General features: G+C 39.6%; 1 protein-coding gene across 2 annotated transcripts; it reads right to left on the bottom strand.

Annotated features, from left to right (window-relative positions):
• Positions 1 to 1,310: 1,310 nt before the first annotated feature.
• ids (iduronate 2-sulfatase) lies at positions 1,311 to 13,506 on the bottom strand. 2 transcript variants are annotated; one of them, XM_069171626.1, is made up of 13 exons: positions 13,359 to 13,506; positions 12,725 to 12,861; positions 12,421 to 12,598; positions 12,150 to 12,238; positions 9,903 to 10,103; positions 6,638 to 6,808; positions 6,413 to 6,539; positions 5,713 to 5,883; positions 5,239 to 5,345; positions 3,933 to 4,040; positions 3,426 to 3,536; positions 3,092 to 3,214; positions 1,311 to 2,999 (listed from the first exon to the last, which is right to left on the bottom strand). In XM_069171626.1, exons 1-13 carry the CDS (start codon positions 13,432 to 13,434, stop codon positions 2,919 to 2,921), a joined length of 1,680 nt encoding a protein of 559 aa, XP_069027727.1. In that variant the 5' UTR covers positions 13,435 to 13,506; the 3' UTR covers positions 1,311 to 2,918. The 2 variants fall into 2 exon arrangements, with proteins under 2 accessions (XP_069027727.1, XP_069027728.1); XM_069171627.1 differs by having other exon boundaries at positions 12,725 to 12,831.
• Positions 13,507 to 13,655: the final 149 nt, after the last annotated feature.

Raw genomic sequence — 13,655 nt, 5'->3', positions numbered from 1 at the left:
GTAATTGCCATTAGATCAATTTGATCGTGGTCAGAGATCACTGCTTGTGATGATAAATATTGATCTGATAAAACCACTGAGGCAGAAATATGAGCTGACATGAATACAGGCAGAGTAGAGAGTGGTTACAGCTGCACTGACTCACACTTTCAAAATGAGTATGAAACTCAAGGTGGAGGATGCTGGGAGCTGCCCATGGGCAAGACACCAAACCACAAACTGCTCCAATGAAATGTGAAACTAAATTAGGTCGTTCTGCTTAAAGCAATGAAATGACTATATGTAAAGTGAAAAGGGTCACTTTTAGTGACAAATCTACACAGAAATATCACTGACTCTGTGGTGTCACTCAGGCTAACGGAGCTTTATAGCACCTTTTAGCACATCCTTTTGTTTCAGTTATGTCTTGTATAGCTGCTTCGGACGCAGCAGGATAATTAATCATGAAGTACCATCCCTTTGAACCATTTGCCTTACTTTGCAATTCGCTGTTATCCGTCACTAAATGAGCAAAAGTGGATTCGACAGGCCCAAAATATACTTGTGCCAAGTGCAATTAGATCATTAAAATACAGCCCAAAGAAAGCAGATAGGTGGTGAAGAAAGTAGAGCGTTTAGCAGTTCAAGAGCTAGATATCTCATCCAGTGCTTGTTGGAGACCAAAACAAAGTTAAAAGAGTTAATATAAAGAAATGCATGTACAAAGCAAAACCGAAGGCTGATGTGTTCAAAGGCGAGGTAGATGAAATGAAAAGAGAAGAAATGATTAGAAGAGTTGAAGCTGGCAGAGAAGAGATATCTAACCCCTCCCTGGTCTTTGGGAAATTTTATGACTTTCATTTGTGGCATACAGACTTCCCTTTAAAATGAGTTCTACAAATTGTTCTGCATGATTGCTCAGAAATTGAAAATGTAAAAAAAAAACCTCCAAAGGCCTGAGACTGAATTCATACTATATTTTAAAATGCAATTACAAGGCTTTTAAACCTTTGTGTTGCCTGGGCAGATCGACTCATGCGCAAATTAGCCAACGTTCGGTTCGGGCCATATTCTTCCGGTGCCGGTGAGCCGGCGTATGTATGTTCTACTCCGGAGGAGAGAAACGACATAAGGGGAGGACGCAGAGAAAACAGAGTAGACTGGAGAGGTCCCCGAGGATCTCCTTCACCACTCTGCAGCTTTACACTTTCTGCTGTGGGTGAGCACAAAATGCTTTCCAACAGAGCGGTGGGGTGTGTGTGGACGGGCAGCAAACACACAGGAAAACAGACACAAAGAGGAGCCGTGATTAGAAGTCGACTATTGCAGCTCGCGTTCAACACATTTTTATTTTAAACAAATCGAAACAGACATAAATATATTAGCAGTGTGTCCTTGCCAAGTCTGAGACCTGAATTATTTCTGCAGTATTTATCTTTTATTTTCCCTTCAGAAAGCTGCAGCTCAGATTTCAAGGATGCTCGAATGCAACTAAACTCAAGGTTAAGTTAATTTTTTCTTTGTCGGTGTCTGTACGGACAGATACTGATTAAACTTACTGCTCCCGAGACTTGTAACATATTACAGCACTAAGGAAATGTGGAAAAATTAACCAATTCAATTTCATCTACGGATTTCTCCAACATCCCAACATATGATAGAAGCCCACTGATGATTCAGGCTTCATTTCTATCCCATTAACATGAAAGCCAGTGCAGCCTACAATAAAAGTTGACAGACCAAATCCCTTCCATTTATTGTTAGACCTGAAATTCAAGCTAAAATTGCTTTCTTCTAAATTACCGCAGCACAAAATGCTCATACAGTGGAACCACAGTAAAATGGAGCTACATTTACTGCTCTACTTTCATTTGCATTGAATTATTATGGGTGGCTGTAACTCATTTCATTTCAGGTCTGTGAATTGATCTGAACTGACTGTTTACAAGTAGGGCGGGCAAATAGCTGCAAGTGACATCAAGCGCAAATAGAAATGTCATATTGTTTAACACCACAGTACAAAACTGTGGAAGTCCCTGTTAGCTGTTGTGGTACAAAGTGAGAGATGACACGTAGAAGGTTCCTTAAAGCAGACTGGACCACCAACGGTTCTGCAGGTTTCCTCACTTCTACATGTGATCATTTTCATGTAGGAGTCAGTAAAGTTCATCAGAATTGTCCCTTTAACATTTCATTCCCCCTAAAAAAAAAAGTGTTAAGAAAAACATTGTCGGTAGTTTAGCTACTCATTCAACTTTTTATATTTCTCTCTTTGTACAGACGACGCGAATGACTAAATAAGTTAAGTGAGCTTTAAAGGCACGGTTTTTATCAACGATGAAGAGAGCTGCGATAGCCTGCTCCCAGTATTTATGCTAAGCTTGTCCAATTTAGCTTAAAGAAATTTGAGGTTACTGAGCTTCATCAAACCTTCTAACAAAAAGACTGACTGCTCGTGTAGCTACTGTAGATAATCAGAAATGTGTCTACTGCTAAACTTGGGATGGATCATCCTCCACACAAGTTGATGGTCAAGCTTACACAGGCATGACCAGCAGATGTGAAGAGGCCAGACAATAAAAACACTGGAAGTGTGTTTAGCAAAAGGAAGATGAATTATGTTTCTACATGCACGCGGTTTTTTTTTTGGTCAGAATCAAAACTAATTCTTTGCAAAGCATGAAGACCACTGAGAGAAATGTTTTCTTAGAAAAACAAGTGGTTTTTTTATACACTTTCGCTCATGTGCTCTGCCTGCCAATGAGTTCTAAACATGGAACATTAACTTCAACAACCAGGTCCAAATAATGAATATGGATGCCACATGATACTGAATCATGTTAGGATTAGTAAAAACAGCATTGCTGCCTGTTTCCCTTCCAGCCATCCATCTTCCCTTTGTTCCCCATCTGTCCATCTGTTGTGTTTCATTCTCGTCATCACACCTTCCCTCTACTCGTCTTCATCCCTGCTGTGACGAGGTTCAACTGCAGCTTCAATCTCATTTGCAGACTCACCGTCTGGACGACGACCACGAGTCAGGAAACAAGTAAACAAGAAAAATGAATGTTTGATTGAGGTGGAACTGGTTCTAAGATTAATTCAAACTTACGGGAGAAAGGCTGGCCATCTTCTTTATCACACTGTGGTCAGTGTCATTATAGAGGTTCTTGTCCTGACCGGGGTCGTCTGCTGACATGTACAACTCTCCAGCGTGGACATCTGATGTATTCACCTGGATACAGAGACAGATGGATGACACAGACAAATATAATCTGTTTCTGTCGTGGAAAATGTCTCCAATATGTTGTGTGAAACAAGATGGATGGATTAATCACGCTCAACTCCCCCAGCTCCAATCTAATACATTCACACAGAGAAGAAGAAGACAGAGGCAGATAAAAGAGAGATGATTGTCATGCAGCGCAGGTTTGTCAAACACCTACCTGAAATGTTTTGGGATTGAAGCCCAGCCACAGCGTGTATCTGTAGTCCCAATTTCGCATAGAGTAACCCATGACCTTTATGTCTTTAAGGTCAGGGAGGTCAGAATTCACCTAGAAGAAGAACTTGGAATTAAAAGCCATCTTAAAATTGAGGAACCCTCCAAACTTTGCAGCTGCCAACTCATCATGCGAGCTGGCTGATGAGCTCATGTCAAGGCTGCCAAACTGTTGCGTACAGAGATTGACCTGCAGCAGGTGCAATGCTCATCTGGATACTTGAATCCAAATATTTAAGCGAGGTGGAGGGTCGAAGAGCAAGTCGAGTTTACAGTCAAGCAGGTGACATTTTAAATAATAGTTTATAGTCGATAAAATAAAAGTACCAGTGTGATATTTTTGAATTAAAAACATACCTTCCTCCTTACTGATAAAAAAAAAAAACACAAAAAAAACAACAACTATGATTTACCCTTTAACCAGCTCATGAAAGCTATTTAAAAACACTACCTGAGGTGTATCAGCAGGTCGAGGGTATTGGCTGAAAGCTATGTGCTCCTCAGAGTATTCATCTCCGTGTTGAAAGGCCTGGTTGCGTCCTTCTGTACACAGCTCTTCCTGAAAGCAAAGAAAACAGACCAAAGAGTGAAGGAGACAGATGTCAGTGCCAATCAGATCACATTCATGTCAGGTATGTTTGGGCCTATTTATGGAGCGGTTGTACGTCTCCATTGATTTTGTTTGGCCATGTTAATGCGGTGTCCTTTGAACTCAGAGGGTCCTGAAACAAAACATGTGAAATTGCAAATATCAGTTCTGTTCTGATTCAATGTGCAGAGAATGGGATTTGAAACAACCAAAAAAACTGATTTCAAGCCAGAGGGAAGCTGATTACAACACACAAAGTCCAGACTTAATTCTGTTGAGCTTGATTTTTGAATCCCACTTCTTTTTTTTTTCTTTGAACCTTCAAATAACAAGTTCATTTCACTAGTTACTGTCACTGAAATAAATACCACAAGCCTGGAGTCTGCAGCCACATTAGCAGTTCTGTCAGGCTGCACGTAGGCACAATGCTGCTTTAAGCTAAATGCTAATATCCTCACAATGACAATGCTATTATGCTGATGTTAGCACAGTTATGCACTATTACCTCGATTATTTTATTTTTGTGGTACAAGCAGTTTGTTAAAAATGCAAATCATTTTTGAAAAACGCCTTTTTAAATACGCTGCATTTTACTCTGTTAGAAATAAAACAAGTTTTTATTTAGATTGTATCTAAATTGCCAGTGATGACAATCTGTCACACTTTTCACAGAGTGAAAGGAAAGTCCTTATATCTTACTTTGAAATCCAAGTTGGAGGCTGACATGGACACTTATTCCCACTTGAGTGATCATATGTTACTACAGAGCCCCAGCAGTGCTATGAGCTCAATGCTATGCTCACAATGCAAATTGTACCCTGCTGCTATTTAACAGATACGGTACCATGATTTCCATTTTATTTTAGCATGCTAACAATTGCTCATCATCACCAAGAGGTGAGTCTGATGGGAATATTATTAGTTTTCCATGTAATTTGGTCTTCAAAGCATAGGACAAATTAAACTTTTGACCTGTTGATGGTGCTGAAGGAAACCGCAGGCAGTTATTACAAGTCATGCTGAGAGGAGCATGTACCAAATTTCATTGTAATCCATACAAGTTTAAAAAAAATAAAATAAAATAAAAAAATAAAAAATGTCATCCAAATCTGCAAATGTCAACCTCATGTTAACGCTCGAGGAAAAGTCAGAGCATTCGTCTTCTTACCTTGAGTGACTCATCAGGGCAGAGTTTAGGTGCTCCAAGGCCAGCCAGGTAGGAGACGGTAGGAAAGACATCCACCAGCTCCACTATATTTTCTCTAACTGTGTCACCTATGACAGAGAGTAGGGTCATCCAGTTGCTGAGTTGGATTGACCCACTCGGACAAAGCAGTCCAGATATCCTCTAAAATGTGCTAAGTATCCTGCTCTTAAATTTCATCATCATTGCACCACATGTATTTGAAGTAAAAACTGTCCAGAGGCAAAAAAATCAAAGTGTATCCCCGTCTAAATACTTTTGCAGATCTCTGTATATCAAAGAATTAATTAAAGTCAAGTTGGCATATTAATAAATGTTTTAACAAGGTTTATAAGACCAATTAAATATATATGTAAATAATTAAATCAAACTTCAGTTCCCTTTTGCACACTACATGTTATCAATGCTAATTATTTTGTTGTCATGGAGGGGGCTTACTGTTGAAGCTGTGCTCTGATTGGGTAAACACATCTACAAACGGGAAGGTCGACTCTTTCAGCCAATCACGGATTGTTGTGACTTCAGGATCGAACAACATGAGGGGGACGCGGGTTGACATGTCAAAATTTGAGTATTTGGCCCATTCGCCGTGCTCACCTAATGACCAACCTAACACGGGGAGGAGAAAAAAAAGAGATAAAAGACCAAAAACAAAACTAAAGCAGTTGGGAGAAGTAATCAGAAATGAATCAATGACGCCATATAACACAAATATTTTTTTTTAAATAAAGGGTATAAATCTGAGGCAATCCATTTCACTGATGTTTTTCCAAGTTGTTTTATATTTGAAAATAATGGCACAGGATTCAGTCTTCCATCCTCCACTGAAGGAGACATTAAAACAAAGTGAGTTTAGAAGACACAAAGTTTTAAAAAGAAAACAGAGCTGGGGTTTGGAGTTCAGGAACATTGTGTGAAGATGTTTGCTGTTACAACACTGCCATCTGGTGGTCACAGACATGGGCAGCAAAGGTATTTGTTTGGAAAAACTTGTGAAGACCACATCACTTTCTAAACAATGTGGACTGAGAACCTGATGACTGATGTTTTATTTATTCTACTAAACACTGTAAAGAGACACAGCCATGTTAATGTTTTAATATTACTAGCTCTTCATTCAAAGCCTGTGTGTACCAACCATGATCAGAAGTGAACACCACCACGGTGCTGTTAGTCAGTCCCAGATCATCTAGTGCACCGAGCAGCCGTCCGACCTGAGCATCCATATACGACACAGCAGCGAAGTAGTGCTGACGAATACGCAGCTACAAGACATGATCCAGAACACGGTCGTTTTACTTCTGGTTTCAAGAAGAGGAAACATGGAACCAAATTATCAGTGCTGAGAGGAGTCAGTTCAAACCTGGAAGTCTTTAGGAATTGGTCCATATGGGAAACTAATGTTGAGTTTTTGGACATCGTCTCTCTTCCTTACATCCATCCAGGGGTTGTAGGCCACAGGAGGGAGGAGTTTGGGGACATCGGGGTCAGGGGCCAGAGTCATTTGATCGAGGGGATATAGGCTCAGGTACTCCTGTAATACATAAACAAGATTTATAGGGATGCCAGGTACAAAAAACAAAAGCATACAAAGAGCTGCATTTTCATTACAACAAAACAAATTCTGCTTTGTACAATTAGTCAAATCTAATTGGCTCATTTTCAAAAATAAAACAAGTGTAAAAAAAAAAAAGCCCCTTGGGATTACGCCTGATCCCAGCCTGGACCTTCAATTCCATGTGAATCACTCACTCAGTTGAGATTTTTCCAACTAAGCAACACTGCAGAACAACAGATCCAGGAGCCCACTGGGCATTACTACGATCACTCGGATGCCTGGTCTTAACTCCGACGGACTTTGAACTCTACAGCTTGTACCAACGCTTCTTTCTTTATTCTACTTCCAGCAATTGAAGCTTGCATGCCTTGATGGGTGTAACTTTGGGTATTTCCTATAAAACTTATGTTATTTTTAAAGCATCACTGCTTTTCTTTTCTACTGGCTCAAAGAGAACCGAATTCTCCGGGAACTTGCTGTTGCTTCTCTTCATCCAGACTCAACACTTTTTCCAAATGACAATTCTTCCTCACTTCTTTCTGTTCTGTTCTCGTTTCCACATGCCGTCTCCTCCATGTTAATACCATTATCCACCTCACACCCTGGCAGTGTTCACCCAGTCCTTGGTTCCAAAGGAACACTGGTAAAGGTGCAATATGAAAAATATATAGCTCACAATATCATAATAATAAAATGTATTTAAAAAAATATTAAAATTGACAAATTATCCACAGATTGTGAAGAAATCTGAACCGAAAAACATTCCAAACGGCGTCAATGTGTTGTTTTTCTATGGTTGCTTTCTTGATACTATTTTCTTGCTAAAAATAGAGATAGCAAGCCCAAATGTAATCTATGGGGCCAAATTGATTGCCATTTTTTAACCAATTCAAGGCTGGATCCAAACAATTAGACTTTATAATCATAAGTTATCAAATAAAAAAAATAAATAAAAGTTATTTATTAAGCTAATTATTAACTAATGACAGAGCAAGAATATGCAAAACTCGACTAACTGCAAAATGTCTGAGAGCCAGACAACTACAGTGACTCACAATTGCCCCTCCGGTACAAAGTGGTATTACAAGTTCAGTCTTAAATCTTACATATTGCACCTTTAAGCAAAATTGCTTCATGCAGCTGGACAAAGATTTTCACTTTCCCCACTCACACTCAGACATATTTATGCCAGTGATGAACTGTTCATTTAGGGGGCAGGGAAGTGACTGATTTGTTCCATATACCTCAGTAAGTGAATGTCTGTCTTTGTTCTGTGCAATTTACAGTAGATACGCAACAATAGTTGCATAGAATGAAGTGCAGATAATGAGAAACATAGTGTTAGCATACTTGTAGTATCCCATCTATGGGTTTGCAATATTAGTTTATTTGATATATCAGTGTGAGTAAAATATTCTGCCAAATGCACACGGTGGTCACAATTCTTAAAAAAAAATGTTTAATAATATTGAATAATATACTACGATCAAATTTGTGTATCTGCCTAAAAAACTAAAAAAATGATTAGTCAGGTTATGAACTAGAACTCAGTCCAGGGTGAAAGCGTTATAGCGTATTCACAGTAATCAATGAAAGTTTATCCAGTCAGAGTCACATTTCTTTTAAGATGACTAAAGTGTAACAAACAGCCTGGACATTAAAGAGACATGTTACTGAGGGTACTGAGGAGGGGGGCTGTTTCTGCCCTGAAAATCATGCAACTAAAGAATGTGATCATCTGACAGGAGAATGATACCGTCATGGATTGCTCTTTCAGCTGTGTAAAACTACACTCTCAGTGGGCTGTCACAGAGATGAGAAGCATCCCCCCTGGTTGATTCAAAATCTATATTAACAGATGAACTTGTTTTGCATGTTGTAATCACATCAGTTTATCCAGCTCAACGTGAGCAAAACTGAAGTTCCTCATCAACAACATGTGTTCGAACTGGTCCATTTAAGGACTTGAATTCAGATCATGTTTCAAAAACTGCTTGAATGAGAAATAGATTCCCTTGACAGCTTGCCAGTAAATTGTTACAGAACTGTTTTCCCTGTTGTCCGTGTCTGATGGAACACGTATGATTGGGTTTTAATCAATCCAGCTGTCTACACAGGCCATGTTCGACTCGCATTTTAAAATGCACTCCAGAGCGCATTTTGGTGCTTCAAGCAAGTGTCAAACCACCATGAGGTCACCCACTGGTTTGTGAGGTGCAGTTTTAAAGCCTTCAGTCTGGCATTTTGGATGTCGCAAAGTTTATGGAGCCAGAAGTGATTACATTAGAACAAGCTGGTGAGGACTGAGGGGTGAATCTGACGGAGAACCTGAGGACACTTTGCTCACCCAACTATACTGGAAACCTGACTGCACACTCAATCAAACCAGGTACACACCCAAACAGTTGTGTGTTGGGGTGTTCTTTGAAGCCTAATATCTAATAATCGTGGATTACTTTTCAGAGGGACCACTGACGTGAGAATGATGTTAGCTACTGACACCAGAATGACTGAAAAAAAAATGATCGACTTTGTATTTAATGAGAGAAGTTGATGCTTTTTAAATAGAAGTTTATTGGACCCAGAGGTTTTTAAAGCCAGTCCTTAGTGGCCCTCGGTGGTAATGCATTTTACAGAGCTTAAATATTGACTTCACTTTTCAGACCCGGACATAATGGCCATTTTCATATGCAGTCCACGGCTTTGAGCCTGTTAACTGTAGTGATCAAAAGTGATTATGTATTGGGCTGGAAAATGTAGGTGACTTACAACTCTGTACTGTGTCTGAATACGTCCATGTCCACGAGAGTGGCAATATAAAGCGCTTTTAACCCATAAAGTGTATGTGTATTCAAATTTTAAGTTCTAACATTCATTGTTATTATAATTGTTTTGTTATATTATCAAGTAGTCACCAAGAAACTTGCTGAAGGTCAAAAACTCCTGAGCTACATGAAACCTGCCAACATGAACTCGGATTGAACTGAAACACAAACACAATACTGTTAATAACTGTATTGATTTGACTATTATCAAACTAATATGTACATTATATTTGTAGGTAAGGTACCTTTGGTATCCTAAAAGGTATGTGGGGTTTATGAAAGCCCACAGCCAAGAAGAAAGGAATGTCACAGTTGACCCGACTCTTCAGTAACCTCACTGCCTCGTCTGTGCTCTCCAGGTCAGGAAGGGTTCCTCCAGGCTGTTCGCTCACGTTCACTGCACACAGCAAGTTGGCGTGGAGTTTCCCATCCTCTCCTTTACACATCTGAAAACAAGGTTTTTTTTAAATATAAATTATTAAATATATTTAAATATCTACAACGAGGTGCAATCAGAAAGTTCAGAGACTGTTTCCTGTTGAGCATGAGCAGAGCGCAGCACAGTAATGCACACGGAGGGGGAAGCAAAAACCTCTGAGCGCAAGTATTTAGAGTAACGTCACTTGATCAACATCAGCACCTGTTATTCGTGTTTTTGGGACCACTTGGATGTACGCTTGTGCAATTTCAACATGGACTTGAAACTTGACCAGAGAGCGCACATCACATTTTGTGTCAAATTGTTGGGGAGCAGAAAGAAGTCACAGGGAGCCAAATCTGTCACGCAGGGGTGGAGGGGAGCAACGACTGTGTTGTTGCAGGTCCATGGTGAAATCACACATACGCACACACTATTGGTCACAAGCTCACATGTAACTCCGGTGCCGATGTTGATCAAGAGACTTGGAACACTTAATCTTGAAGGTTATCGCCTCCCTCTGCTCCATGCACATTACACTGCTGTGCTGTCTGTGAACATTTTCATCACACCTCAGTTACCAGTTCTGTTCGCTGCACTACAGTCTCTATTAATTCTTGAGGGAAATATCTGTCTCTTTAGCTGCCAATTTAGACTACAGTGGGCTTTTAGATCTGTTTTGATGAAAGCAGCTGCCTTGTTTGGCTGAAAACAACATTAGGAGCAGAGAGTGAACCTAAATAGTAAACTTATGGACCGGGCAGATAAACAATGAGCTAAAACTCCCTGTAAAGATTCCTAAAGCAAAGGAAAGCTACAGATTTTGATGCCGATTCTCAGGTTCATCACTACAAGTGACCCCTCTCACACTTTCATACAATAGCTTCATTCTTTATTTATTTATTATTATGAAAGATTCATTAACCCACTCTCACAGTACAAGAGTATTAACAAATGATTTATATTCCCACAGGGTAGTCATCGTGTTAATGGGGGAAATAATGGATAGTTGTATTGATTCAGCACAGTTTGTTTCTGCCTACCACAACATGAGGGAATCAGATCGATTGGTTACATCTACATCAGGCCACAGAGTTTTTTCTGTTTTGTCTTTTTTTTTTTACTGGTTTTCCATTTCTAAATTGATAACATAAAAATTTCCCTCTGAGGGATTAATAAAGTATCTATCTATCTATCTATCTATCTATCTATCTATCTATCTATCTATCTATCTATCTATCTAATCATTGTGTTCATTGGTAAGTCAAATAAAAAGATGAAAATCTGTGATTCTTATTCTTTGTGATGCAGCTTTGTGCTGATGTTTTATTCTATTTTTTTCATGTTCTGACTCTGAAAGCTAATGTCCATATTCATAGATTGGTTTGGCCAGACTGTATCAGATTGTGGTTGTGCCTGTCAATTTGCAATCTGCGCCGGCTGCCCGATCTTTCTAAACATGCGTACTAGGAATCACTTTCCTTTCACTATTCCTGCTCAATTTATACCAGGAATATATTCACATTTTACAGTCCTGAAACACTTTACACCTGTCAGCCAAGTGCACCTGGCAGCAGACAAGGAGGCAGACATTCCTCCTTTCTCATGACGGGGAGAAATGAGAATTTATGAAAGTTTGACAGTCCAACAATTCTTCAGGAATTGAGATGTCTGTGTTGTGTTTAAAGGTGAAATCTTCTTAGAAAAACTGACTGAAAAAAGCTAAACACAAATCTTATCACCAGCTGCTGAGCCCAGTAGGCCTCCCTCACTTTAAACTACAGAGCATTTTTATATGAGCATGTGTATCCTGGTTATGTTGCACATGGATACATCCTAACTTGGTTTTGGAAACGTTGTTTATGTCTCATCCTGGTTTTGGATGAACTCCAATGTAAGTAATGTCCGATGTAAACACAGGACACATCTGAACACTGATGATCAGGAACCTGCATACTCGGATATGAATAGCCAGCTTTCTTATGTTCATGTACACTTCATATAATAGAGCGCATGTAATCATACTCAGTGACTTAATACTTAAAGTGTGGGAGAAATAGTTCCTCCTGAATACCTTTTCTTTCTCAAATCTAAAGGAAGCTGGGTGGTAGGCAGGGATGGACCAGCTATAGGGGTAGTCATCAGTGTGGTTAGAGGCGATGCCTGCACAAACACAATACAACACAACCATTGTTACAGCAACACAATCGCAAATAAACAGTAAATTAAGGCAGACTGCATTCTTCTCAGAAACACAGCACTGGCTCATCATCAAATATGTGCAGACTGTGCTTTACCCCATAACATAAATGTTTCTTAAAAAACATACATGTTGATACTCTTACCTGGATGAAATATCTTGCCCACAGACATGGTGTAGTACCCGTTAGATTTAAAGTACTGTGGCAGAGTTGTGAAGTTCCCAGAATGGACTCTCCAGTAGGAGTTGAAGTCGTAGAGCCTGGTCGTGTCTGGTCTGCGACTAGTTAACATGGATGTGCGACTGGGAGCACAAACAGCTTGCTGAGAAAGGAAGAGAAACACACATTCAAACACTTCAGTAGGGTTTCACAATCCAATCATAGTCTCACAAACTGACTGAACCGATTTAACAATTTCAGACAGTAAATATCACCAAAACTGACTGACCTGTGCGTATGCGTTGAGAAATACTTGACTTTTGGATGCCAGCTGGTCGATGTTTGGCGATTTTACCAAAGAGTCCCCGTAGCAGCCCAGTGATGTCCGCAAATCATCTGCCATGATGAAAAGGACATTTCTCCTCTCTGAAGTGAGACACACCCACAGATTAGGTGTGTTTTTCTACCAAATTAGTTCAGGCTTATCTTCCAGTTGGCTTGCAGGGGGAGTCTAATACCAGATGGAGGTAACATTAATCTAGTAAACAGAACTAAGTCCTGAATAACATGGAAGTGATGGGAGGAAAGGAACCTGAAATTAAACTGAACAGAAACTAACAGCTTTTACTGCAGCTTCTCTCAACACAAAACGCCTGCAAGTAAAACACAAAGCATCTTTCAGTGGGTAAACTAAATCAACTTCATAGCTAACTCCACTAAATAAACAAATTAAAGCACCCATTAACGCTAATGTCTGCTAACTTAGTTACAGACATTTACTGTTCAGCCAAACCTGACCCAAACCCTTCATATTAGCACAACAAATCAAAATAAATACAAACAAAACCAGCGTGCAATTCATCAGAAAGCCTGTGAAGTCTGTCTAGCAAATTCATTTCCCCTTTAGTAGAAACTTAAACTACCTTTTGTGCCAACAACAGCAAGTGTTAGCGTGTGGAGGACCAGAAGGAGAAGCCATCTCCGGAGAACTGTGTACATTTTTGTTTTTCTCAGGTGACTAAAGACAGGAATCACACACGATCCACGGGCAAGTCTTCCAGTATAATCTTCTTTCCAACTGTCTTTAAAAAAAACTTCCTGATTAAGACGTCACCAGACTGCTGCATTTTCATTGGTCCGTTCATTAGCCATTAAAAAAATAAAGTTGTAATATTTACAGTGTCATAAAAAAAATATTAGATGATCTCCATATGATGATA

This window comes from Embiotoca jacksoni, unplaced genomic scaffold, assembly GCF_022577435.1.
Source record: "Embiotoca jacksoni isolate LCO1_2020_lvr unplaced genomic scaffold, fEmbJac1.0.p SCAF_5, whole genome shotgun sequence".
NCBI lineage: Eukaryota > Metazoa > Chordata > Actinopteri > Embiotocidae > Embiotoca > Embiotoca jacksoni.
Note: the sequence above shows the minus strand (reverse complement) of the source record. Positions and strands in the feature narration are given on the sequence as shown.

Coding starts and splice junctions, on each gene's coding strand:
- ids (XM_069171626.1), bottom strand. CDS start 13,434: ATGTACACAGTTCTCCGGAGATGGCTTCTCCTTCTGGTCCTCCACACG. Junction 5,346..5,712: donor ATCAGAGCACAGCTTCAACA/GTAAGCCCCCTC, acceptor TCTCTGTCATAG/GTGACACAGTTAGAGAAAAT. Junction 3,215..3,425: donor TCAATCCCAAAACATTTCAG/GTAGGTGTTTGA, acceptor CTCTGTATCCAG/GTGAATACATCAGATGTCCA.